General features: G+C 48.7%; 1 protein-coding gene and 1 pseudogene across 1 annotated transcript in view; one reads left to right on the top strand and one right to left on the bottom strand.

Moving 5' to 3' along the window:
• Window positions 1-7,811, bottom strand: part of PCDH10 (protocadherin 10) — a 127,623-nt gene extending 119,812 nt beyond the window's left edge. Inside the window, exons 1-3 of the mRNA XM_066632885.1 lie at window positions 5,151-7,811; window positions 2,894-2,952; window positions 2,185-2,291 (exon numbers count right to left, since the gene is read on the bottom strand). Coding sequence (XP_066488982.1) covers window positions 2,185-2,291; window positions 2,894-2,952; window positions 5,151-7,811 — 2,827 coding nt within the window. The remainder of the gene's footprint in view (window positions 1-2,184; window positions 2,292-2,893; window positions 2,953-5,150) is intronic.
• A 17,359-nt stretch (window positions 7,812-25,170) lies between these two features.
• On the top strand, window positions 25,171-25,287 carry LOC136656630 (5S ribosomal RNA; annotated as a pseudogene).
• Window positions 25,288-26,433: the final 1,146 nt, after the last annotated feature.

Below are 26,433 nucleotides of genomic sequence, written 5' to 3'. Positions count from 1 at the left end.
CCCAGCAGTAACAGATGAAAACTGGCAAGAAAAAAGGAGCTTCAATTCAAAATGCTGATTCTCAAGAAACTCAAACACCAACTGGCTAATGTAATTTAGCCATCTCAAAATTTATTTGCAGATGAACAGGCAAGGGCTATAAACCAGAAAAAATTATGGGTTTGGAGGCACTGGATCCATACCTGCTTAAATACAGATTCAATCTGTAAGTAAAAGGATAGCAAAAAAAAAAAAGAAAAAAAGAACCATTGCCTTTAGATCATGGTTCCTATTTTGTGGAACAAACACCACCAAAGAAATGGGCCAGTGTATGAATAGAAGCCAAATTCCAGGACATCACCAATGCTCTAATCCCAGATAAACCTTTTTTTTTTTTTTTAATCCGAGAAAGCTAAGTATAGCAACATCAGTAGATGCTTCTAAAATAAAATGGCTTTTTGCTTGATGTGCATCACGATGATTATATTCCTGCATTCCGCCTTCCCATTCCAGCCCCCATGTACAGATGTTTATTCTTCTTTCTCCTATTTGGCTATTATAGCTCATTATGTTGAGGGAATAAACTGATTGAAATGTTCATGGGGATGAGTGCGGCAATAAAATGTGTGTGTGTGTGTGAGAGAGAGAGAGTGTGAGTGAGAGAAGCGGCCTAGAAAAGCAGACAAGGAAATTAAAAGGGGAAAAAAAATCTTATTTGCCTTAATAACCCTCAAGCAGCAATTGCTGCCTTCAAAATGGTGCAAAACAACTGGAGGAGGAGCAGAGGACTAAATGCACGGATTTGGAAGACAACAATAAATCATATGCCAATATATGTGTAAAAAAAATGAAAAGGCTCTGTGTTGCAATGTAAACCGCTGGCAAGAGCTGGTTTGTTGTCAGGTTCCCAGACACAAAATAGATGCTCTGTTCACCAAGCATGAAGCCCTGCAAGTAGCAGGGAGCTCAGAGGCTCTTGGCTCTCCTCAAGTCTCATTAGGTCTGCATATTAATGACTTGCAGCAATTGAAAGCAGGCCTTGAATGGACTCACCCCCTCCCCCCAGCCCCTGTGTCTAGGCTTCCCACAGTAAAGAGAACCAGAGGAGAACTGGAAGAATCTCCAACCAGTCACTCAGTGCTCCAGGGCACCAGTCAGCTACTCAATCTGATGCTTAAGAGGATGTTTTTTTTGTTTTTTTTTTCCAGGAGCAAGTGAAAGAATTCATCTGCCTCCCGAGGAGATCACCCAGCATAGCATCCTTCAAGAAAGAAAAAAAGAAAGAAAGAAAAACCTTCCTGGAGCTTTCATGAGCTGAAGCAGGGGAGAGGTTATTGCAGTTAATCCTGGATTCCAAGACCTTTGGGCGATTATGATCTAGTGACAAAATGGCACTGACACCCCTGCTAAACTGCAGGTGCATTAGAGCCACGTAAAACGTCAAAAGGATGAGCACTCATGTCAGAGCTGGTGCAGCCACAGGGACGAAAAAGCATTTTTTTCCTAACAGATATTCTCATGACTCTTCATCAGCATATAAAAGTCAAACAATCGCCAACTACTACAATAATTGGTAATCCAAATGCCAAATTTATATGAAGCCCCCCCCCCACTTATATCAAATCTCAGAAAATAAAGAGACCTTTGCAAATAGAAGGCTTTCTATATAACCAGTACCCTGTGAGAATCAGTATAGGTCTAAGACACACACAAACACACACCCCTTCTTCACAATTCAGCTTCATTCAATCATGCCTCTCATTCATCCCCGGGGCACACCCCCTGTGCACCACTCTGCTAAGACTCCTATACTCCCTGCATGCTGCTGTGAAGATCTTTCCAGCAACTGAACAGAAGATCTTTTTTTCCTTTTGTCTCCACAACTTTATAAACTCTATAAACTTTAATAATGCAAAATCTGAATGTGCAAGGAGAGAGTCAACCACACCAGACTGAGACACCAAAACTTTCTAGCACTCAAAAGCAAGCCAGGGTTAAATAAATAAAATCAAAGAAGAATCTTTCCCTGGGTGTTTTATGAACTGGATCGCTCTAAGCCCATTGAGTTGCGCATGAGCATAAGACGATAAATGCTCCCTGTATCGCATTACTCCAGGCCTATTATTTATTTATCTATCTGTAATTGCCCTTGCTGCTGCTCTTATTAAAAGATCAAATATTTAGATTCCCCCTTATCAGACTTACCAGAGGATTGACCTCGATTAGTGGCGTCATGATCGCTGTCTCCTTGCTCGCTGTCTCCATGACCACTGTCCTTAGAGCTTACTATGTCTGCTTCCTGGAATGCAGAACTAGAAACATGAAAAAAAGAATCTTAATATTTGAACACCCAGGAAATGGTAAAGTCATAAAACATTCTTCTGCCATCACATGGCCACGCGTGGAGCTGCAATCAACCAGACCTCCCTCGCTCTCTCCATTACAACCAAAACTTGTACATTCAGGCATTAATAATCCAACTGAAACAGACAGTAGCCATTATTACGCTGCCTGCATTACACACAGTTGTTATAAATAATTTGGCTGGATTTGCTTAAGCCCGGAAGCTAAATTTGTGCACGGAGAGAAGTCAATATTGTCTGCCAGCTCTTGCAAAGGGACTCCATAAGCATGGGAAGCACGTTGGAGACAAGCACCAAATTAGATTCTGCTCTCTTTTTCAGGTAATTTCAGAGAGGCCCAACAAAGGCATATTTCAAAGGTGTTCATTTGGGGCTGATTTATTTTGTTTAGTGGGGCTGTCTGAACAAATTCAGTGTTATATTCTTCAGCCATTATTCAACATCTGCAGCCAACACGTTCCCATGGCCCTGTTTCATACTTGCTGAAATACATCTCAGGTTGCGCAAAATTAGGGCCATAATCTAGGAAATCAGGAATGAGCAGGTCCTACCTGTTTACCCGCCGTGGTCTATCAACTAGATAACTGAGCTCTGCACGCTGGTGTTTGGTCTAGAAAAATAATTAGAAAAAAATTGAAATCCCAGTGTGTATTTCGCAGACAATCAGTCTAAAGAACAGCAATTGTTATCATGGGTATATAAGCGCATGTACAGCTAGGCCATTAAACAGCGAGAAGAAAATATTGCTACCTCTCTCACTCTCTCTTTCTCTCTTGAATCACATGAGCAACTTCAACAAGATTGGCTCAGAGGCCGATAAACAGGGATTATTAATCTAAGGCTGGATTTTATTTCCTGGCCTACACCACGGTTGAAAGCTGTCAAGTCAGCTACTAGTCATTCTCAGTAATGAATCCACAATGAACCCACAAAACCCAGTGTGTATTTCAACGCAACATGTGACCAGAGGGAAAGCTGTTAAGACAAACAGGCAGCAAAGAGATGCTTTCCTATCTCAAGCGCTAAAAGGCTGTTCTTCCAGATCCTTAAAACCTTTATATAGAAAATGGTCCAAATACGCTCTATGAGCTCAAAGTAGCTTTTTCTTCCAGTAATTGACACAGATAGCTTATGCTTAATTGAACACCCAGCAAACCACGTTTTAATAGAAAAATGCTAAAGCTTGACCCACACACATTCTTTACACACTAAGGCAGTGGTTTTCAACCTTTTCATCCCATGGCACGCTGACAAAGCACTAAAATTGCCAAGGCACACCATCAGGTTTTTTACAATGGACAAGGCCTCCAGGTGCATGCTACCTGTGTGGGAGGAGGAGCCTGACATCCCCCATTGGCCCTACTTCCTCCCAAAGTCCTATGGCCACCTGAGGACCACTGGCGGCACACCAATGTGCCCTGGCACAGTGGCTGAAAATGGCTGCACTAAGGGAACACAAAAACACACTTAATTGGGGGCATTGCAAAGCTCTCAGATGGGTTTTCAGCTGAATTCTTCTGAGATGCACGCCTCCTTTACAGAAATACGCTTCAGTACAGAACAGACTCTGTTAGAGTGATGAAAAGTTAATTAATAAATCCTTAATTCTTCAATTAATTAACACTGCTGCCTGGTAGTTAGATATTTGCACACCCCACAAGAGAATTCACAACCTCAATCATGAATACAGGCGTAAAGCGTATTAGATGTAGACACTCTGCACATAAAGTGTATTTTAAAGTGTATTTTAAAAAGTAAACCACGGAACACTTTACTGCAGTGAACACAGGGGTTCTTGCACAGACACTCTCCTGATTTTCTATTCCTTGAAGAAGCAACAGCCAGAAAAACAAAACGGGGGCCTCGGATGCATCCACCAGTTTGAAGTGAAAACCAATATTAGCACCTAACCTAGGGCTACGTTGGTAGGAGCCAGAATTGGAAGAAGCAAATCTAGCTTCATTCAAATTCACACAGTGTGGGTGTTTGGCTGCAACCATTTCCAAGATGCTCTCTGCTTTCTGCCTTCAAATGAAGAGAGGCCAGTGACTGGCTGAAAGCAAAAGGCACCTCACAACACCCACAGCTGTCAAGCTAGGCTGCCCTGCATCATCATTAAATAGCGCAAGGGAGGCACAGTGTGAGGACGGATCCTTTTGCAGCTCTGTTCATGCGTTAGGAGAGACTAAAAGAAAGCAATGGAGAAAGAGAGAGTGGAGGACAGCAGCACTGCAGTTTGATGGTGGTACTGTGTGGAAAGATTCTTGCTAGAACGAGCATTTCTTTTTGGAGAGGTCATACAACAACAGCCAGGTGGCTAGTCATCTACTACTACTTGTAATCATTGCAATAGTTACTTGTAGTCTTCTAGAAGGGAGGGTGGACAGCAGATTGGTGGTGTCTATCAATGAAGATTTGAACAGGCCTGAAAAAATGCTATTTATAAAAAGCATTCCCAGGGCAACTGGCCTACTACCATGCTACTAACACTACTACTACTAGTAGTAATGCTACTACTGCTGCTAACAGTAATTTCAAAATTCAAATGCAATACCACTAAGAGTGAAATCCTATGCATAGTTGCTTGGGCACAAGCCCCTTTGAGGTTATTAGGACTTACTTCTGAGCAAATCTGCCCAAAATTGGACAGACAGGGATCTTGTTCACCCAGTGGCACTTATCCCAAGTAAGCACGGCTCATAACGCTGATAAGCAATGATGTCCCAGGTAGGCTACACACCAGAAGGGGGCAGAGTACTGCCCCTGGAGTAAGTGGGAGGCTCAGAGTATTGGGGGGGGGGTGCTTACCTCACTGGACAATATACTGCCATTGGAGATGATGTCAGGCTGCTGGTCGGCATAGCCGGTGACGATGGCTCCACAAGGGTTGTGCTCAGCATCCGGGCTGCGGGAAGGGCTGCAGGGCTTGAGGAACATCAGGTCGGTCTTGGCCGACTCGGGCGTGAGGCAGACCTGGTAGCAGTAGTTCTGGTTGTGGTGGTGGGAGCCGAAGCTGGCGGACTCCTCGACGGGCACCTGGGCGGGGTTGCTGGGCACGTTGGAGCTCTGGACCAGCATGATGTCTGACTTGCTGAGCTTCTTCTTGCGGGCCCTGGCCTGGCGGCTGCAGCAGGGGCAGCAGCAGCAGCAGTTCAGGCAGCAGTCGCTGGCCAAGCAGGTGTAGATGTTGAGCTTCTTCTCCTTCTGACAGCGCACGGCCAGCACGATCATGGCCAGCAGGAAGATGAAGGAGACCGAGCCCAGGGCGATGATGAGGATGAGGGTCAGATCCAGCGAGGTCTCGCCTGCGGTGGCACCCCCGGAGCGGCTGGGCCGGTGCTCCCCGCCTGGGCCCCCTGCTCCCCCGGGGCCCGGCCCTCCGCCGCCCCCTCCTCCGCCGGCACCAGCCCCCTGGCGCTCCACGGCGCTGTCCACCAGGACCACATGGAGGGCTGCGGTGGAGGACAGCGGCGGCTGCCCGTGGTCGCGCACCTCGATGACCAGCTCAAAGGGGCGCTGCGGGTCACGCTTGGGGGGCACCTTGCGGGCGGTGCGCAGCTCGCCCGTGCGCCAGTCGATGCGGAACAGGCTGGCCTCGTTGCCCCGCACGATGCTGTAGGTGAGGCGCGCGTTCTCCCCGTCGTCCGCATCCACGGCCGCCACGCGTGTCACCAGGTAGCCCGGCTCGGCCCCACGGGGCAGCACCTCCCGGGCCGGGGTGCCGTTGCGCCCGGGCAGGGGGCTGACGATGGAGGGCGCGTTGTCGTTCTGGTCCACCACCACGATGTGGACGGTGGCGTTGCCGGCCAGCGAGGGGGGTGCCGCTTGGCCGTCCTCCCCGTCAGGGGTCTCCGTGGTCACCCCTACAGCGTCACGGGCTTCCACCTGGAAGCTGAACTCTTTGAGCTGCTCGTAGTCGAAGGAGCGCAGCGCGTAGAGGAAGCCGTTCTCGGCGTTGATGGAGACGTAGGTGAAGACGGACATGCCCTGGATCTGCCCCTCGAGGATGGAGTAGGCGAGGCGCGCGTGGGCGCCCTGATCGCGGTCGGAGGCGCTCACGGCGTAGATGTAGGCGCCGGGCACGTTGTTCTCGCTCACGTACACCTGGTAGACGGGCTGCGAGAAGCGCGGCGCGTTGTCGTTCACGTCGAGGACGCGCACCTGGATGGACTTGCTGCTGCTCAGCGCAGGGCGCCCCAGGTCCCTGGCCACCACCGTCAGGGTGTAGGCGTCCCCGCCGGGCTGCTCGCGGTCCAGAGGCCCCTCGGTGACGATGGTGTAGTAGTTCTTGAAGCTGCTCTTGAGACGGAAGGGCGCTTCGCCCTGCTGCAGCAGCTCGCACTGCACCTGCCCGTTCTCCTCGGCGTCGCGGTCGGACACGCTGAAGAGCGCCACCACGGTGCCCGGCGCGGCCGCCTCGCTCACCGCCTCCTTGACGGTGGAGAAGCTGATCTCAGGGGGGTTGTCGTTGGCGTCCAGCACCCGCACCAAGACCTTGCAGTGGGCCGGCACCGCGTTGGGCCCCAGGTCCTTGGCCTGCACGTACACCTGGTGCACGGCGCTCTCCTCGAAGTCCAGCTCTCCGCTCACCTCCAGCCGCCCCGTCCGGGGGGAGATGCCGAAGAGCTCCCGCGCCCGGGCCGAGATGTGGCTGCTGAAGGAGTAGAGCACCTCCCCGTTCTGGCCCTCGTCCGGGTCGCTGGCGTTCAGCTGCAGCACCAGCGTGCCCGGGGGCGAGTTCTCCGGCAGCGCCACCGTGTACACGGGCTGCTCGAAGGCGGGCACGTTGTCGTTCGAGTCCAGCACCCGCACTGTGAGCAGGGCCGTGCCGGTGCGGGGCTGGGGCTGCCCGCCGTCCACGGCCGTCAGCACGTAGCGGTGCACAGCCTGCTGCTCGCGGTCCAGGGGCTTGGACAGCACCAGCTCGGCGAAGCGGTTGCCGTCGGGCTGGGTCTGCACGTCCAGAGAGAAGTAGGCGTTGGGGGTGATCTCGTAGGTGCGCAGGGAGTTGGTGCCCACGTCCGGGTCGAAGGCGCTCTCCAGGGGGAAGCGAGTGCCCGGCGTGGCGCTCTCCGAGATCTCCACCGTCAGGTCGGGCTCCGGGAAGGCGGGCGCGTTGTCGTTGAGGTCCAGCACCTCCACCTCCACGCGGAACAGTTCCAGGGGGTTCTCCAGGAAGACCTCCAGGTGCAGCTGGCACGCCGGGCTCTGCTTGCAGATCAGCTCGCGGTCGATCTTCTCGTTCACGTACAGCACGCCCGTCTCCAGGTTGAGGTCCAGGTAAGGGCTCCGCGAGTTGGGCACCGTCTGGAAGCGGCGCGCCGAAAGTTTGGTGACGTCCAAGCCCAGGTCCTCAGCGATATTCCCCACGAACGTGCCATGCTCCTGCTCCTCCTGCACCGTGTAGTGGAGCTGCGAGAGGGCCCCCTCCACCATGCACGCCAAGGCCAGGAGCAAGAGCACCACCATCTCCAAAAGAGGTCTCCCCCCTCCCCTCCTCTCCTTCTCCTCCCCCCCAAGAATCCCCCCTCCGCTGAGAAGCCCTGTCCGTGTAGGGAGGGAGGGGTGGAGTACAGCTGGATGTGGGCTTCAACAGGGGTGCAGGATCATTCCTCTTCCTTCACGTTCTCTCTTCTCCCCCATCGCCTTCCTGGAAATCAAATGGACCCCCCCTCCAAAAAAAAAAAATATAATATATCACCCCCGATGGGTACGAGGCTGGGTGGGCGCCCACCTCATCGGTGATCCTGGCCAGCAACGACCATCTCGAGGCAGGTGACTCTAGAGACCCCGCAGGAGCCCGTGATCATTTATTCCCAGGGTCCTGGCACCGCACCGCGGCAGCAGCAGCCCGGAGTGGCGGTGAGAGGCAGCCGCAGCAAATCCTGGCGAGAGAGGGGGAACCTCTCGAGATGGTCCTCGGTTTGGCTTCCTGGTGGAGGTGGGGGGGGGGAAGAAAGGCTGCAGGAGGAGCCCCTTCTTGTGGAGAGAGGCACATTCGAGGCAGGGGGGAAAGGGGGGGAGCCCGCACGATGAAGGATCAACGCCGGCCAAAGGATGCCACGGGGGAGAGAAGGCAGCCCCCCAGTTTCGTGCCCCCCAGTGGCTCAGGTCCCCGTCGAGTCTCCCTTGCAGGATCCCCCTCGCCCCGGCTCGCGAGCACCAGGCGCGGGCTGCGTTTGCTGCCTCCTGTCTCGCTTACTCGCGCTCTGCCTGCTCTGCTCCGCTCCGCCGTGCCGGGCTCCCCCGATCTCTGCCGGCTGCTTCTGAGCGGCGAGCGCTCGGCGGCTTGGTTTTTGCGCAGCGACCCGCTCCTGCCAACCAATCGCCGCGACGCCACAGCCCCGGGGCGGCCGCGCATTGGTCGCGCCGCGCGTCCTGCAGCCTCCGTCACGGAGGGGAGGAAAAAGCCAGCCGTGGGGCGGGGAGAGAAGCTGGCGCTGGGCTGCTCGGCGTGCGCGTCTCCATGGCAAGGAGCGCAGCCCTGCCGCTCCCGGAGCGCTCGCCGGGGAAGTGCACCGTTCCCTCGACGCCGCTCCCGGGAGAGGAGATCCTCACTCGTCATCGGGACAAACCGTGACGCGGACAAACAAGTTACTCCTTGGAGGAGGAATTTCCACCCGTAGCGGGCTTTCCCTCCGTCCCGGGCTCCCTCCGCACCTTCCTTGCATCACCCCAGCGAGGAAAACCTGAGATCGCTTTTTTCCCTCCTTCTGGTTTACTTTCCACCTGGTGTATTTTTTCCCCTCCTCCCATGTCGTCGAGGAACCGTCTATAAGTAGAACGGACGCAATGGAGAGTTGGAGTCTGGGGGAGGGCCGGGGAGGAGGCGGTTGAATTGCTAGAGGGGGCGCAAAGCACTCAGGGCCCAACCCAGGGTGACCAGATCCAATGGAGGACAGCGGGTCCAATCCTGTCCACACTTACCTGGAAATAAGCCCCATTGACTATACGGGATTTACCTCTGAGTAGACATGCAGAGCATTGGGCTCTGCACCTTGAACCATGGTATAGAAGGGGACATTTTGACCTGGAAGGGTTTCAAAAGCCGCACCTGCCATAATGTCCTTTTCTGTACCGTGGTTCAAGGTATAGGCACACTGCCCTGCATTGGATCTGAGCACCCTGGCCCAGCCCTATTCAACTTTCCAGCACAGGTGCTGCCCCATTGCAGCCCCATGGTAAAGCAACCAATGTTCCCTTATTTCGTTAATAAATGTTCCCATAAATTTAGTTGTGCTGTAGCACAATGACAGTAAAGTTACTACTACTACTACTACTACTTACCTTGAGGAGGCCTCTGGGACTGTCCCTCCACCAAAGGATGCAGTGTGTCCCACCCCCATTGACACAGCTGCACAGGCACTAGAAAATTGGAGAGGATTGGGCCCTAAGTCTTGCAGGAAGCCTCACTACAGTGTGCAAAGGGCCCCTTTCTCTCCCCTTTGGAACCATTCCAGGCGTATGTCTCTGTTTTGTTCCCCCCCCCCAATGGTTCCAAAGGGGAGGAAGAGGAGCCCCTTGCACTCTGCGGTGAGGCTCCCGGCAAAACTTAGTACTTTGCGCCCCCTCTAGCTACGCCACTAGGAGGGGCCGTCTTCTTAAGTAGCCCTTGGCTGCACTCGCTATGTCCCTTTTAAGCAATTTCACCAAAACGGCATCTGGATCAATAAACGCAATAAAATAGGGGGTCAGTGGTGATGGGGGAAACGATGGTACTGTCCACAAATCGTTTAAGCCGGTACCCTGTCATTTGATATTGTGCAGACACGCGCCTATAAAGATAGGTGCGATTGGGTTGAGCCGCACCAGCCTAGGCATGTTTACTCATAAGTAAGCCCCATTTTGTTCAATGGTGCTTGCTCCCAGGTAAGTGTGTCTAGCAGTGCTGCCAACGGGCACAACCTTATGCATGACTACTCCGACATAAGTCCAATTGTGTTCTGTAGGGCTTACTCCCAGGTAAGTGTGCTTAGGATGGCAGCCCCAATGCGTGCAGCCTTAAAAGTGATTTGTGTGGATCACGGATTCCGAGGCAACTATCACCCGATCTTCAAATGTGTTTACTCCAGAGTAAGCCGTACTGAGGAGAGTGGGGTTACACCTGCGAGTAAGAAGGCTTGAGGCCGTGCGGATGAAAGGGTTAAGACGAGCAAGTCCACCGGGTAGTGGGTTGGCTGCGTTTTCTTTCCACCAGCGGAGCGTCTGTTTACTACTCGGGGTTGGATCTCCCTCCTCCTTCGCAGGGTGACTTCAGGCTCCGTTGCGCAGAGGAATCGCGCTATAGCAACTGGGGCTCCCCCTTGGCGCGGCTCCGGGCAGAGCTATTCCGGAGCTTCCCTTCGCGGCAGGCGACGTATGGGGAGGGACTCGAGCCAGGGGATCGCAGCAGCGCGGGGAGGGACTCGCCCTTCTCCCGGCTCAGCATACCTGGCCGGCCGGCCGGCCGCAGCTCCAACGCGGCCCGAAATTCCTCGATCTCCTCCGCCCCGGGCAGCGGCAGAGCGGGAAGGCTGCTGCCCTCCTCGGTGGAAGAGGGCGTGGGAGCGCGGAGGCACCTCCCCCGTCAGATGCTCCCAGGAGTGGTTGCTTCTTCCGCCGCCAGGAGTACTCCGAAGCAAGGGGCTGGAGGAGCGGCGTTGGCAGCCTAGCGGACGTACTCCCGGGTTGCTCATTCATCTGTCCAGGCAGCCTGCGCACGGCCCTGACTGAGCCGGCCTGCTGCACACACACACCTGTTTATGGCTGCCATCCTATCCATACTTGCCTGGGAGTAAGCGCCTTTGAGTATAATAGGGCTTGCTCCCGAGTAGACAAGCATAGGATTAGGCTCTGGGGCTCCAATCCTAGCCACACTTTCCTGGGAGTAAGCTCCATTTACTGTAACGCGGGTTACTTCTGAGTAGACATGCATAGGATTGGCCTCAAGGGCTACAATCCTAGCCACACTTTCCTGGGAGTAAGCGGCATTGACTATAATGGGGCTTACTTCTGAGTAGACAGGCAGGATTGGACTCACACATTCCCCCTCGCCAATCACTTCTGTCTCTCCGATTGCAACCCAAACAGGCGCTCGGAGAGCCCGAGAGACAGAAACCCGGGAGACGAAACACAGCTCCGAGCTGTCGGGTGGGTTGGCGATGGCAGCCTGTCTTGGGGGGGGGGGGGGGACCGCGAGATCTGGCTCTGGGAGCGCACACCAGGAGGAGGGAAGGGGAGTATGATGGATGCCTGCTCGGCATCGAGCTGCGAGTACAGGACGTCTCCACCGAGGAGCGCTACAGTGAGAGTCGCCGCCGCCCCCGTCGTGCCCCCCAGCGAGACTGCTCCTAACCGTGAACGGATCGGTGCCTCTTTGGGGTCCCCGCCACGCGATTCATCAATGCGAGTCTGTTGAGCGGAGTCCCCCCCCCCCCCAAAGGTATTCTCTTGATCTACAACCCGTTCAAGCCTCGGCTGCCTGCCCAGTCAACAATTCAGCTCTTGGTGTATATGGCCAGCGTCGTTGTGCCGAAGGGATATTGAAGGCTTCCACCCTGTCCACACTTACCCGGGAGTAAGCCTCATTGAATATAGCGGGACTTACTTCTGAGTAGGCATGCATAGGATCGGGCATGCAATGACAAGATCAAGGCTTTTTGGGGGGGAGGGCGCACCTCCAACCAGCCAAGCTAGGACCCCCGCCCTCGTCAAATAGCTTAGATCTACCTTCAGACAGTGTGTGTGTGTGTGGGAGGGAGCTTTTCTTGTGTGTGCAGAGCGCGCTTTCCCTCCTCCCCCCCGTTTCTAAGCATCCTTCTTTGGGAGTAAGCCTCATTGAATATAACGGGACTTACTTCTGAGTAGGCATGCATAGGCTGGGGCATGCAATGACAAGATCAAGCCTCATTGAATATAACGGGACTTACTTCTGAGTAGGCAGGTAAAGGATCGAGCATGCAATGACAAGATCAAGGCTTCTGGGAGGGAGGGCGCATCCCTGACCAGCAAAGCCATGACCCCCCCTCGTCAAATAGCATCGATCTACCTTCATGCAGGGGGGGGAGAGCTTGTGTGTGCATCGCGCTTTCCCTCCTCCCCCCGTTTCTAAGCATCCTTCTTCGCCTTGACTGCATTGCTCTCCCTTGCTCTCCGCCTCTGGTCCTTGTCTTGGAGCAGTTAAAAGGCGAGGCTGTAAGCAGAGCGAGAGAGAGAGAGAGAGAGAGAGAGAGAGAGAGAGAGAGATGGCTGGCTAGTCCTCACAGCTACAGAGAACGCATGGCCCTGCACACAGAGAGACACCGCAGTGTCACACCAGCTGGTGGAAGGTGGGGGGCCAGGAAAGCGACCTGTGGCTTTGAGACTGTGGACTGTCCCTGACCACCCATTGTGGCCTGGCCCACAGATGATCCACACAATTGGTCCCCGTTGCGTATATGCAACGTTGGGCAGAAATGGCTTTGAACAGCCCAATCCTCGGCACGTCTACTCACAAGTAAACCCGATTAGAGTCAATGGGATTTACTCTAAGGCTGCTATCCTAGCCACACTTTCCTGGGAGTAAGCCCCATGGACTCTATTGATTCTAATGGGGCTTACTTCTGAGTAGACATGCTGAGGATTGGGCTCTTAATCTGCCGTCCCATGGACCTTCCCCTTATGTATTTGCTTGTTCTAAAAGGGGGGAGGTAAAGAACCCTGGATGGTAGCAGCAGGGCTTAGATACAGCCAGGATAGCATAATAGATGGTCTCTTGGAGAATATACTGAGTCTAATCTCTCTCTCTCTCTCTTTCTCCCTCCCTTCCCCCCCCCCGCCCCGGAAACTTCTTTTCTTCCCAGTGTAGGCAGGTTCTCATTTTACTCATTGAAAACTGGCATGCTTTAAAAAAAAAAAAAAAAAAAAAAAGCCACTATTGATGTTCAGATTTTTTTTCCCCTCCAGCCAGAGGACGGGGAAGCTGTCCGAGCTGTCGGTTCGGTTTGCAAATGTAAGCAGCAGGCTCCTCCTAGCGGCCAGAGTGGATCACTGCAGCAGATGTGACGTTTGGTGAGAAGCGCTTTCTTGTGATGTGTGCGTGCGCGCGCCCAGGGAACGTGTTCTGGTTTATGTGTGTGTGTGTGTGTGTGTGTGTGTGTGTGAGAGAGAGAGAGAGAGAGAGAGAGGCTCATTCAGAAATCCCCCATCATCACCCCCCTCCTCCTGTGCATCCTTTCCTCTCTAAGGGCCATCCCTCTCTGAAGCATTGGTTGTTCAGCTGGCTTGCTTTTCTGGCTTGCCTTTTATTTCCCTCCCTAGGCTTGCAGCAACCAGTGGCCCCAGCCTCTTCCTCAAGCTTTGCTGGATGCAGCTGCTCTGGACGGCATGTGCGGTGGTGGTCGTAAAAGCAGGGATTGACGTCCCAGATGTGAAATAAAGCCAGCCGGCTCCATTTCACAGCATCTCCATTTCCCAGAAGGGGGATCCCTTCTGCACAATGGTCTTCAGCTGCGCTCTCATCTCATCGCATGGATGTATTTGTCTTGCCTCCAAGCAGCCTCCGCTGTTTTACAAGGAAGGGGAATCACATAAACCAATGGCTCCATGCAGTGTCAGTGGCTGCCATGAAGTGGACCAGGATGAACATCCAGTTGCCTCCGGTGGGTAGCTGTAAATGCAGCACCACTAGAGCAGCCCACCTCCCCAAAATGGGGGAAGGAAGGCCAGGCCTTTAGTACAGTGGTTCTCAAACTTTTTAGAATGACAATCTGTCGTCAGAAGTGAGGTCATAACTGGAAGTGACATCATCAAGTAGGAAAATTGTTAACATCCCCCACATGACAAAATCAAATCTAATTAAGTAAATTAGAAGTTTACAATAAGTATAGTTTTAAAAATTAATTTAAAATAAAGAAGAACCTTCCTAACCCTCCCAAGCATTGGCTGATCTATTAAAAAAAATTCCCCATGCATCTGAAAGGCTGCATTCCTATCCACACTTACTCGGGAGTAAGTCCCATTGACTATCATTGTTAAAAGTGTATAGATAGAAGCCTGCTAAAAGTACAGATCTGTAGCATTTCCCCCAAATGCAGTCACATACCATGGTAGCATCAAGTCTAATATATTAAAAATAAAATACACTTTGATATGAAGGGGTTCCCACCTGAAATTGGCTTGTGACCCATCTAGTGGGTCCCGACCGACAGTTTGAGAAACACTGCATTAGTAGATCAGGTCCAAGAGTCATTACACCACAGGAGGGGGATCTTACAAACCCACACTCCACCAACCTGTGCAGTCAGCTGTGTTTTGCAACATATGAGCCATGATCACTATTTCATGGGACTGTCTTTGGGGAGGGGGGGCTCTTTGTGTTTTAAAATACTGCTTGGTTTCTCCTTTCAAGAGTTGCCATTGCATGAGGAGGAGGACAGGGGGAGTGGACTTTCTGCTTTTTGTACCCTTTGGGAAGAGGAACAGGAGGGCAGTTTGTTAACAGCTGGATAAATGACTGCTTGTTGTGATTTAACATGACTTGAAAGCAATCTGTTCCTAAATCCTCTTATAATTGTGGCATGCACAGAGCTGGAGGAGAGGTGGTGTTTTTCCTGAGTAATTGAGGAAAAATGAGGAAATCCAGATGGGGTAATAAAAAGGTGTCCTCTGAAGGAAAGAAGAAAATGACCCAGGTAGGCTAATTAACCAATAAACAACGGGGAACACAGGGCATGGGGGGGAAAGGCACACAGATCTTCAGGGAAATTAATGCAGGTGGAGGAAATACTGAGCTGCCTCTATAGGTGGTGCTGGAGGGAGGGGGGCAAAGACGAATAACTAACTTTTATTTCTGGGCCATGAGCTAAAAAATAAGGCTGCAATTGTAAGCACACTTACTTGAAAGTTAATATCATTCTATTCAACAGGGTTTACTTTAGATTAAATATATTTGGGATGGAATGTTATGCAGTGATGTAACTAAGACATCTGGCACCTGGGGGCACAACAATTTTTAACATCCCCATACTCCGTACCAATATAACACTCCTCCAAATTTTTAACATCTCCATTCAACATCTTAGAGACCCTGTGGAGGCCCTAGGTACCACTCCTTGAGGAGGTGTCTTAAAGGCCTCTGAAAGGCCTTTAAGTTTTCAGTTTTTGCTGAAAACTGGAAGTACCTTTTGGAGGCCTCTAAGACACCTCCTCAAGGCATGATACCCAGGGCAATTTACTCCTCAGACCCCCCTTTAGCTATGCCACTGGGTTAATGTGAATATACCATTATTTCTCAATCCTTCATGTAGGATGAAGCCTGGGTTTTGCCCTAACCCCAGAAATGTGTTGTGCTACCTCACCCCCCCCCCCAGTATTCTTTTTTTCTAGTACCACCTGTGAGAGAACAAATACATGATCAGAAAAAAAAAAATCCACTGATTGAGCTAACCTAGTGACCAGAATGGAGTATCGTGCAACAGTACAGAAACTTAAGAAATGAGACAGACAGACAGACCAACTGGTGCGTTGATTCCATGAGTGGAATCTTTGCAACTCACATGTGCCAGCCCTAATTTCTGCATGCATGATGATGGTGATGTGCAGGGGGTAGAGGGTGCACAAACAAAACATTCCTCCTTTCTCCACTTACTGCACCTTTGGTTTTGTTTTCTTGTCTTGGCTTGTCTTGCCTAGATACATAAGAAGCTCCCATGCAGATGTCCTCTCCTTATGGGACAATCTGTGGGCTGCTGATGACTGGGTCGGTATATGATAAATTGCACTTGTGAACGAGCAGCCCCCCCCCCATCAAGGACTGCAGTCTTTCATCCCACCTCACAGTAGGTTAGATACAATATTTGTTTTTGTCCCAGTTGAGACACAGACACCTCATGTTCAGTTATAAATCATTGTGCTGTTAAAAGGGGCAACCATACATCTGCATGGGAGTTTTCTGTATCCTTTTTTAGCACTCAGTGACAGTCTCAGACAAAAATGTGTGATGCTTCATAATGGAGTTTCTTTCCAAGGGCGACTTGCCTGGCACCTACGCTGTTTCATCTTCTCGGGCTTTTTAAGGTTTTCTATATTTTAGGCTGCAATCTTATACACATGTACCTAGGAGCAAGTGCTACAGAATTCACTGGGACTTGCTTCTGTGTAGATGTGCATAGGAATGGGCTGTAAACTGCTGGTTTTGTGCTGTTTTAACTCTTATAATTGTGGTTTATTGTAATTTTATTTGAATATTTTATGTTAGAACCCAATCCTATGCATGTCTACTCAGAAGAAAGTCCCATTTTAGTCAGTGAAGCTTACTCCCAGGAAAATGTGGATAAGATTGCAGCCTTAGTCTTAGGATGCAGAATTTTTTTTAAAAAATGACTTATTCTGTATTTTTAAAACGGTTTTGTAAACTTCCCCAGGAATGTAATTAGAAGTGCAGTATATGAATGTATAAAATAAATGACATCACGTTTTATTGACGAATAACTCATAGGCAAGCACAGGGCACAATCTTGAGTTTAGCACCCCCCCCCCAAAAAAAAAAAAAGCAGGGTTTTGTACAGGTCCTTGTCATTTCTGTGTGGCTCCAAGTGCGGGGGAGTCGGTTCCCAGTTGATCACATCTAATCCGCGTATGCGAGGCATCTGGGTGCCAGAGTACCCGCTGAGGGCACCCAGCCCGTATCTCTCCTCTGCATTTGTGCAAGCTGCCTCGCTAGGGCACTTCATTCTCATATAGCCTCAGTTTGTCAGCCGGGGCCAGGCAGCATTTTGTTAAACTCTAAATAGTGAATTAAAAGCACTGATGATCTGAAGCAGCCCCCTAATGCAAGATGACAAATGGCACTTAGGCAATAACATGAACAAGAAAATGATTTATGGATTTTCACGACGGTCTGAGCAAATGAAGGCAATATGAATTATACATCCTAATGCACACTATATCATTTTCTAATAATACTGTTGCAGTCGTGATGCCATACATGCCTCTCTTCACTGGGGCCTATTGATTAATAAGAAGTCCACGCATAGTTTTACAGCAGACACGGTTTCCCCCCCCTCTGTACTCCCTCCCCCCCTTTCGAAATGCCAACGCCAAATGAGGTTTTCTGTTTTATTTTATTTATTCCTTCATTTTGGAGGCAAGTGACAAAAATCGACCCCACTGCCACAGTTCCTGTCAGCTCCTCCATATGTCATCGTTTTCAGCGGCAATTACTTGGACAAATGAAGACTAATCTTTTGCAAAACCGCATTTTGCTCCATACTGCCACTTAGAAATGCAAATAAATGGTTCCAGGCTGGTAAATCCACCTCTCAGATTGAAATGGAAAATTAGCCACAGATTCCTCGCTCCCCTGTAAAGTGCCTTTGCTCTTGATCATCATTTGTCTCTCTGGCTCCCAGGAAATATTTTCCACACGGTTATCCAAGGCTAAGGATTTGGGAATGGAGCACGTCAAGAATGGATTCCAGTTGAAGGACAGCCAATAACATTTTTTGTTTTGTTTTGAATGTTTTTAGGGTTGCAACATTTAATTGATTAATCAGATTAAGCAATCAGAAAGCTGTTAAGGCACCCCTGATTAATCTCTCTCTCTCTCTCTCTCTCTCTCTCTCTCTCTCTCTCTCTCTCTCTCTCTCAGTGGTTCTCACACATTTACCACCAGGAGTCACTTTTCAGAATGAGAATCTGTCAGGACCCACCAGAAGTGATGTTGTGATCAGAAGTGACATCATCAAGCAGGAAAATTTTGAACAATCCTACCCACACTTACCCAGAAGTAAGTCCCATTTACTATCATTGTTAAAAGAATATACATAGTAGCTTGTTAAAAGTACAGGTCTGTAACACTTCCCCAAATGCAGTCACATACCGTGGGATCATCGAGTCTAATATATAAAAAATAAAATATTGAAATAAATGGGGACCCACCTGAAATTGGCTCGTGACCCACCTAGTGGGTCCCAACCCACAGTTTGAGAAACACTGATCTAGAGTGTTCATATACCTGCAAAGTATTCATAAAACCTACAAATGGCAGTGACATCTTAGAGGAGGCATTCCCCTTTACTGTTACAAAGAAAGGAATGCTTCTTTTATGGTTTTATGATTGTATGCTTATTACATTTATTTATGTCCTCCCTTTGAAGAGCTCAGGGTGGGAACATGACCTGCTGCAATATAAGAACATTACAAGAGCCCTGCTATATCAGGCCAAGGACCCATCCAGATCAGCTTCCTGTATCTCACAGTGACCCACCAGATGTCTCGGGGGGCACTGAAGTCATCAGGATAGCTCTGTCCTATTGCCACTTCCTTGCATCTGGCATTCAGAGGCAAAGTTGTTATATGCAGACTTGGCCACCTTGCTGCTTATCCCCAACTGCAGGTCATATGCATGTGCATCTAAATACAAGAAAAGTGTTTCTTTTTCTTCAAGCCTATAGTTTTAGGCATATGCACATTTATTCCAATTTAATCAATTTATGAATTGGAAGTAATTGGATTAATCAACCAGATTTCTTCCATCAGCTGACAGCCCTAATGCTTTTCTCTATCTTCTTTTCATGCATCATTGTCTATTAGATTTGCTGCTCCATAACATTAATCACGTTTGAATGATTTTTCTAGGATCAGAAAATCAACAGGTGAAAAACTTCACATAATATTTCTGGAGCGTAAATTTTTATTTCAGGTGATCTTCAAAAGGCAAAGGAGCCGGATTGAAACATTCTTGTGCTACTTCACCCTTCTACATTCAAAACGAGGTTACAGGAGAACACGCCCAACTTAACAAATGAGGGGCTCTTGAATGAACAACCCCTGCTTGTATGTGTCAGGCAGGGGCTCTTCTATGCCCTGTCATACAAGAGCCAGGTGTTACCTCATTGCACTAGGCCTAAATGCTGTAGCATCACTAGGGTTAGTGTGACAACTTTATTTATTTTAATATATAGCAGTACAGGTCACCCAACAAACCAGGAACCAACCAAACACCAGAGGCCAGCTTGACGACACACAACTAAATAAGGGCCCAATCCTAAACACTCTCAGCGCCGGCGCTGAACTCCAGTGCCAGCACTGGGTGTTGCAAACATACCTTAAGGCACATCTGTTGCACCTGGAGAGGAGAGGCCCCTGGCACTGGGCCAGTGCCAGTTGGCGCTGAATCTCAGTGCCACATAGAGGGCCAGCCAGCACCCCAGCAGCGCTGGCTGGCTGTAAGTAGTTTCAGGGTGGTGGGAGATGAGGAGTGGGTGGAATGGGGTGGGGCAAGGGAAGGAACAGGGGCAGGAGGGGGGTGGGACCAGCAGAGCCCTTCTCTGCTAGATCCCAAATGCCATGTTGGGCCAGAAGGCCCAACACAGATTCTCTCAGGTCTGTGCCGGCAAAATAGCCAGCACAGACTTGAAAAGCCCCACTGCAGGGCTTGGGGCTTTCCTCGAGGAGATCTCTAGCAGCCTTGGCAGTGCCGCTGGATGCAGCAATATCCATTTTGCTGCTGTTGCACCTGGTGGAGCTGCCGGCTTTAGAATTAGGCTGTAAGAGTTCTAGTATTTGTTCTGATACATGGAAATAAGAGCTGACTCATACTAATGCCTTATTGGTTTCCTGCTGTGTCATGATGACACCTCATTGGCTCTTGGAATATTGATTGGGTTAAGAAAGTCCACTTTTTGTTACATAAGGCAGTTGTGTTTTCTTTTTCTGGTTAATAGGCCATAACATTTGATAGAATATAGATATTTCAACGTGGTTTATCTCACTGCATTTCACATTAAATTACAAATTGAATGATGTGTAATCGAATGATATATAACATGGTGGTACTTGTAACAGGGAAATAAGGATTAGGTCTGTTTCACTGTAAATGTCAACTGTAAGATTTTTTTTTTCCCCCAGTAACTTCAACTGCACAAGACGCCATGCCTTGGGACTCCTTCATTGGGAGTGAAGTCTTGAGGGACAGGAAATACTGTGAACAAATTGTATCTGAAGCAGAGCTTCATCAACCATTCGCCTCCAAGCCATGGGAAAATCTAACTTGTATGAAATAATCTATATTGTAATCCTAATTAAGGCAAGACAATAGTAATTTTGACTAGTATTAGTTAAAGGATGTAAGCCCTGGTGTTTGCGAGAGACAAGACAGAGTTCAGTGTAACCCAAATATCTTCAAATAGATTTTGTTTGAATGCTAGGGGGAACAGATAGCATTTAGCATCAGAATCTTTTGCAAGCTAGCTAAATTTCTAGTGAAGGAAAAGGAAGCATAGCAAATGGAGGTGAACTGAACTCAGATAGTAAACCAGCTACCTGGGCATATATCACTTAAGAACCTAAGAACAGCCCCACTGGATCAGGCCATAGGCCCATCTAGTCCAGCTTCCTGTATCTCACAGCGGCCCACCAAATGCCACAGGGAGCACACCAGATAACAAGAGACCTCATTCTGGTGCCCTCCCTTGCATCTTGCATTCTGACATAGCCCATTTCTAAAATCAGGAGGTTGCATATACCCATTATGGCTTGTAACCCGCAATGGATTTTTCCTCCAGAAACTTGTATTTTGTATAGGATTGTTATTCTTTTCGGGGGGGGGGGGGCACAGTGTTTCTTTGCCTTTATTAGCTGCCAATGTGCACAAAATTCAAGAGGAGAATGGATATAGAGTGACAGAGTTGTGATCACCTGTTGAACAACTTCAGGTTGACAGAGCAGTGGCTCTGAGATGTTGGTGATACTTGTTGTCAGATACTTGTTGGTGATACTTGTTGTCTTCAGTCTTGTACAACTACAAGACTGAAGAGCTCATAATACTCAGTTCAGAGAATGGGTAAATGCTAGAAAATGGGGTTGCCACTTTTTTTTTTTTTTTCTGGCAGAACTCCTTGACCTTCTGAAACTGCATGACAAGCAGAAATTCAACCAGTGAAGCTTGTCCTAATATGCAGATGCAGTGATGTGTCCTAATATGCAGATGCATATTACTTACAGAATATCTGCCTGTTGCTTGGGTTTAAAAGGCACAAGAGCAAAAAATGTTGGTTACTCAGCCAGGAAAAAGCCTCTGAAGCCCCCAAACACATACATTTATCTTTGCCCTTATCCAAGCGGTTAGACCTTTTGGGCAGCCTTTACAGGTTAGTTTCTTTGAAAGATAGAGATTTAGACATATCTGTAATATTGTTTTTATTTTCAATTGTACAGATGGTGCAGGCATTGCAGGGCAGCAGCAGACCTGCCACTGAACAGAAGGGGCAAATGCCATGGGCGTGGAGCCCTGTGTGCCTCTAGGACCACATAGAAGACTCTCTGAGGCTCCCAATGAAGTCAGAAACTGTGTTTCCGGAAAACTGGAAGCACAGTTTAAGACCCCGGGAAAACCTCAGAACACTTCCCCAATTGATCCTAGAGTTGTGCAAGGCTCCATCACAATTCAGGTAAGTGGGGGCAGGCAACTTCACGTGGGGAGGTACCATTATGGACCTTTGCCCCAGGGAACCTCAGGGGCAGGTTTGCCACTGTTGCAGGGTGTGCTGAAACAAGCACACAAACAGTACAAAATAAAGAGCAATATTCACACTCGGATCTGCTCCATATGGAAATCTGTTCCAATATTCACACTGCTAAAATCCTCCATGGCTTTGTGGGCCATCAATTTAACTTTTCCTTGCGCTCATCCCTACCCCAACTGGCTGAGAACGGTCATTAAACCAGTTGCCAAAAGTATGCCTTTTCCCCTGTGTATAATGTACCAGTAAGCTCCAGAGGTTCATGGTTCATTTTATCTTTTTCTCTCCAGAGAGAGAGAGAGAGAGAGAGTTGTGGTGGTGTTTATCTTGTGATGGCAGTGCTTGTAATTGGCAGCCCACTAATAATAGTTAATTACACAGAACTACAAAAAAATAAAAATAAAAAAAAAATAGATGCCAGGGATGTTTGAACAAATTTAGGATATTATTAGGGTGCTGAATCCAAAAATGGCATCGATTTTGCCCAATTGGCTCTAGTTTTGGGAGTATGGCATAGCCACCTTATATGCTGATTCAAGCAGCTTGCTTATGAGAAAGCCGACCCCATGACTTCCTCACGAGGAAGCTACTTGAGTCGGCATATAAGGTGTGTATGCCATACCCCAGAGGTTACCCCAGAAGCCCAGAAGGGTTTTTATTTTTAACTTACCTGAGGCAGCGCTGGCTTCCTGGGAGGCTCCTAGGAAGCCTATGGAACATTCTACAGGGCTCCCTGGGCCTCCAAACAACTAAAAATAGTTTAAAAACTGCTACTTCCAGTTTCACAAAGAAAACCTAAGTGACCATTTTAAACTATTTTTAGCTGTTTGGAGGCATGGGGAGCCCAGCAGAGAGGTCCCCCAACCCCCCCAACTCCCCCGGCTAGTGCTGCCTCTGCTAAGTAAAAGAAAAAATGTTTATATCCAGCAGCTATGTGATCACATCACTGCCTTTGCCCCTATCCTGCATGAACTTAGAGCAGTTCCCAAACTCCTAGACAGTTTGGGAACTGCTGCTGTCATTTCTCTAAAACTAGAGCCAATCAGGCAAAACCGGTTCCATTTTTGGATTCAGCACCCCAAATATACCCAAGAATAAGACTAACTTTTACAACAAAATGTGCATAGACCTGAATTAGAAGCATTTCTCATGCTTCTAATTCCGTTTTAACGGGATCTACCTGCCGTAAAAGGGACGAGACAAAGCCAAGATTTCCAAAGACTGTCCTGTTGAGCAATCTTTCACAGTGCACATGATCACTGGGAAACTCTACAGCAGCTTTAGTTCCTCCATTAAAATTGCATGTGAACTTTTTAACAGTCCTAAGAAAAATCTCTTGGGTGTCATTACTCAGCTTAATTTTAATTATCTAGGCTTACAAAACAAACAAACAAACACCCTTGGCCTGTTTTGAGAGGATTAATAATTGCTCTTAGCACAGGAAAGATTACCAAAATCAATGATGTGATTAGGATTGTAAATAAGGAGAACAAGCAGTTCCCGTATTTTAAAAAAGTTGCCTTCACGTCTAGTAGCAAGATCTGTGTGGTGCTGATGAGGCCTTAGGCCACAAACTTCAAACATTGCGTGTCGAACAGGAAATTATTCTCTGGAAGGCCTGATTTAAGTTTGGTTGTATGAAGGGGAGAAGGTTAACTGCCCTTGTTACCACCATTCTCATAAATCGATCCTTCTAAATTGCTACAGATCAAACAACCAAGAAGAAGAAGTCTGTTATTTTATACACACTGAGAACGCAATCTTAGGTATGTCCACTCAGCAGTAAATCCCATTGTATTCAGTAGGGTTTAGTCCTTCAAAAGTGTATACGAGTTGGACTTTGGTATCCACGGGGATCCATTTCCAGACCCCGCACAGATACCAAACATGTGAAAACAATGAACCCTGAGTGGGTTCACTAATGACTTCCAAAGGCAACTAGAAGTGGCTTCCAGTTCCAGCAACTAGAAGTGGCGTCCAAAGGTCTTCTGAGGTGCAGAGAGGTCTCATATAGCCTACCTGCACCTCAGAAGCCTTCTGAGAGGCACTTCTGATTTCTCAGAAAACCAGAAGTGCCTCACAGAGGCCTTCTGAAACACAGAGAAGGCGCAGTGCCTTCTGAGGCACCGAGGTCTTCTGAGGTGCATGACTTCCCCACACCTCAGAACACCTCTGAACACGACCAGAAGGTACTTCTGGCCATTTCAAGAGGTCCTTTGTGGGTCCTCCAGATGCAGGTTCAAACTTGAGGATAAGGAGAACCCACTATATAGGACTGCAGCCTTACTTGGAAGTAAGACCCACTGAATTGCGCAGGATTGACTTTGAAAGACATGCTTAGGATTGTGTTTTGGTCAGTCAGTAGGAACTTTGTGGCTTAGCATGTTCATTTGCACTGGTCTAATAGAGAATGCGCACATGGGGGGGCAGGGGACGACGACGACAATGACAAACTTAAGGTGAAATAACCAGACGGGCTAGGTTACCTTTTTAAGAAATGTTTTAGAGACTTTCTCTGCTGGAGGGTTTGTTGTTCTGTGAACTATATTTGTTTTGCTGACCCAACTACAGCTGGGGAATGGACAGCTTTATGGCTTTCTCCTTGAGTGATCCCATGCTGCCATCACGAAAGTCTATCACATCTAGTACCAGGCCTGTATTTTCATGCTCATAGTGTTGATGTTATTGCTTCAGGCTTTCATGTGCATTGCATCATGTACAAACACATGCGACTGCATGCCTTGCTTCATTTCTATGATTCCTGAGGTTATCCAAGCCAGTAACCAACTTGTATTGGATTTATGTGGGGAGATTTTGGGTCATTCCTCTGTTTTGTCCCTTTGTTACTGGGTTCACATTCTCCCAATTTCCCCCATTTGTCAAGGGTCAGTCGTCTTTTCACAATCTGAGAATCTTCAGAAAAATTCAGGCTTTTTAATGTATCCAACCTGATTACTGTAGAGTGCATTGTAATAATCTAACCTGGATATAACCACAACATGAATGACTGGCAGATGATTCTTTTGGGTTAGGTCTAAATAGGAACCCACTTTAGATTTTTAGATTGTATTTAGATTGTGAGCCCTTTTGGGACAGGGAGCCATTTGATTTTTTTTTTCTGTAAACTGCTTTGGGAACATTTTGTTAAAAAGCGGTATATAAATTATTATTATTATTATTATTATTATTATTATTATTATTATTATTTACACTAAATGAGTCAATTGGTCCACATAGTTCAATATTGTCAGCAATTCTGCATGGTCTCAGATAGGAATTTTCCTATGCCCTACCTGGAGATCAAACCTGGGATCTTTTGCATGCAAAGTATTCATAGAAAAAAAAGAGGCAATGGGTGTTACCATGCACATGCCCGATCTCGTCTGATCTCGGAAGCTAAGCAGGGTCAGGCCTGGTTAGTACTTGGATGGGAGACTGCCTGGGAATACCGGGTGCTGTGGGCTTATACCATAGTCTTTCGAGACTGAAGGTTGCCAACCAATGTCCTCCATAGAACCACAATTTGGTCTTTAAACTGAGCCTGCAATGTCCATTTCAGCTTATGAAAATAGCTTCTGGCTTCTGAGCATCTTACATCCCAATCCTATTGAGGACTGGGCTGCCAGCCTGAGCATGTTGCGATAGCAGACAGCCCTTCTGCTGTTTCAAAATGGTCATCAACAGTGTGCAAAGCGCTCCATCAGCGGCCATTTCACACACCCTCCTGCAACTCTTGCAACATTTTGCACGCGTGTTTCAGGCTTGGTATTGTTTGAGTGCTTCACTTTTTAGGCTACTGAAAAAACTCCACAGTCAGGGAATTAGAGGACAGGTCCTCTCGTGGATTGAGAACTGGTTGGAGGCCAGGAAGCAGAGAGTGGGTGTCAATGGGCAATTTTCACAATGGAGAGAGGTGAAAAGCGGTGTGCCCCAAGGATCTGTCCTGGGACCGGTGCTTTTCAACCTCTTCATAAATGACCTGGAGACAGGGTTGAGCAGTGAAGTGGCTAAGTTTGCAGACGACACCAAACTTTTCCGAGTGGTAAAGACCAGAAGTGATTGTGAGGAGCTCCAGAAGGATCTCTCCAGACTGGCAGAATGGGCAGCAAAATGGCAGATGCGCTTCAATGTCAGTAAGTGTAAAGTCATGCACATTGGGGCAAAAAATCAAAACTTTAGATATAGGCTGATGGGTTCTGAGCTGTCTGTGACAGATCAGGAGAGAGATCTTGGGGTGGTGGTGGACAGGTCGATGAAAGTGTCGACCCAATGTGCGGCAGCAGTGAAGAAGGCCAATTCTATGCTTGGGATCATTAGGAAGGGTATTGAGAACAAAACGGTTAGTATTATACTGCCGTTGTACAAATCTATGGTAAGGCCACACCTGGAGTATTGTGTCCAGTTCTGGTCGCCGAATCTCAAAAAAGACATAGTGGAAATGGAAAAGGTGCAAAAGAGAGCGACTAAGATGATTACGGGGCTGGGGCACCTTCCTTATGAGGAAAGGCTACGGCGTTTGGGCCTCTTCAGCCTAGAAAAGAGACGCTTGAGGGGGGACATGATTGAGACATACAAAATTATGCAGGGGATGGACAGAGTGGATAGGGAGA

This window comes from Tiliqua scincoides, chromosome 6 (assembly GCF_035046505.1).
Source record: "Tiliqua scincoides isolate rTilSci1 chromosome 6, rTilSci1.hap2, whole genome shotgun sequence".
In the NCBI taxonomy this organism is placed as follows: domain Eukaryota; kingdom Metazoa; phylum Chordata; class Lepidosauria; order Squamata; family Scincidae; genus Tiliqua; species Tiliqua scincoides.
The sequence above is the reverse complement of the archived record's forward strand: the minus strand, read 5'-3'. Positions and strand labels throughout refer to the sequence as shown.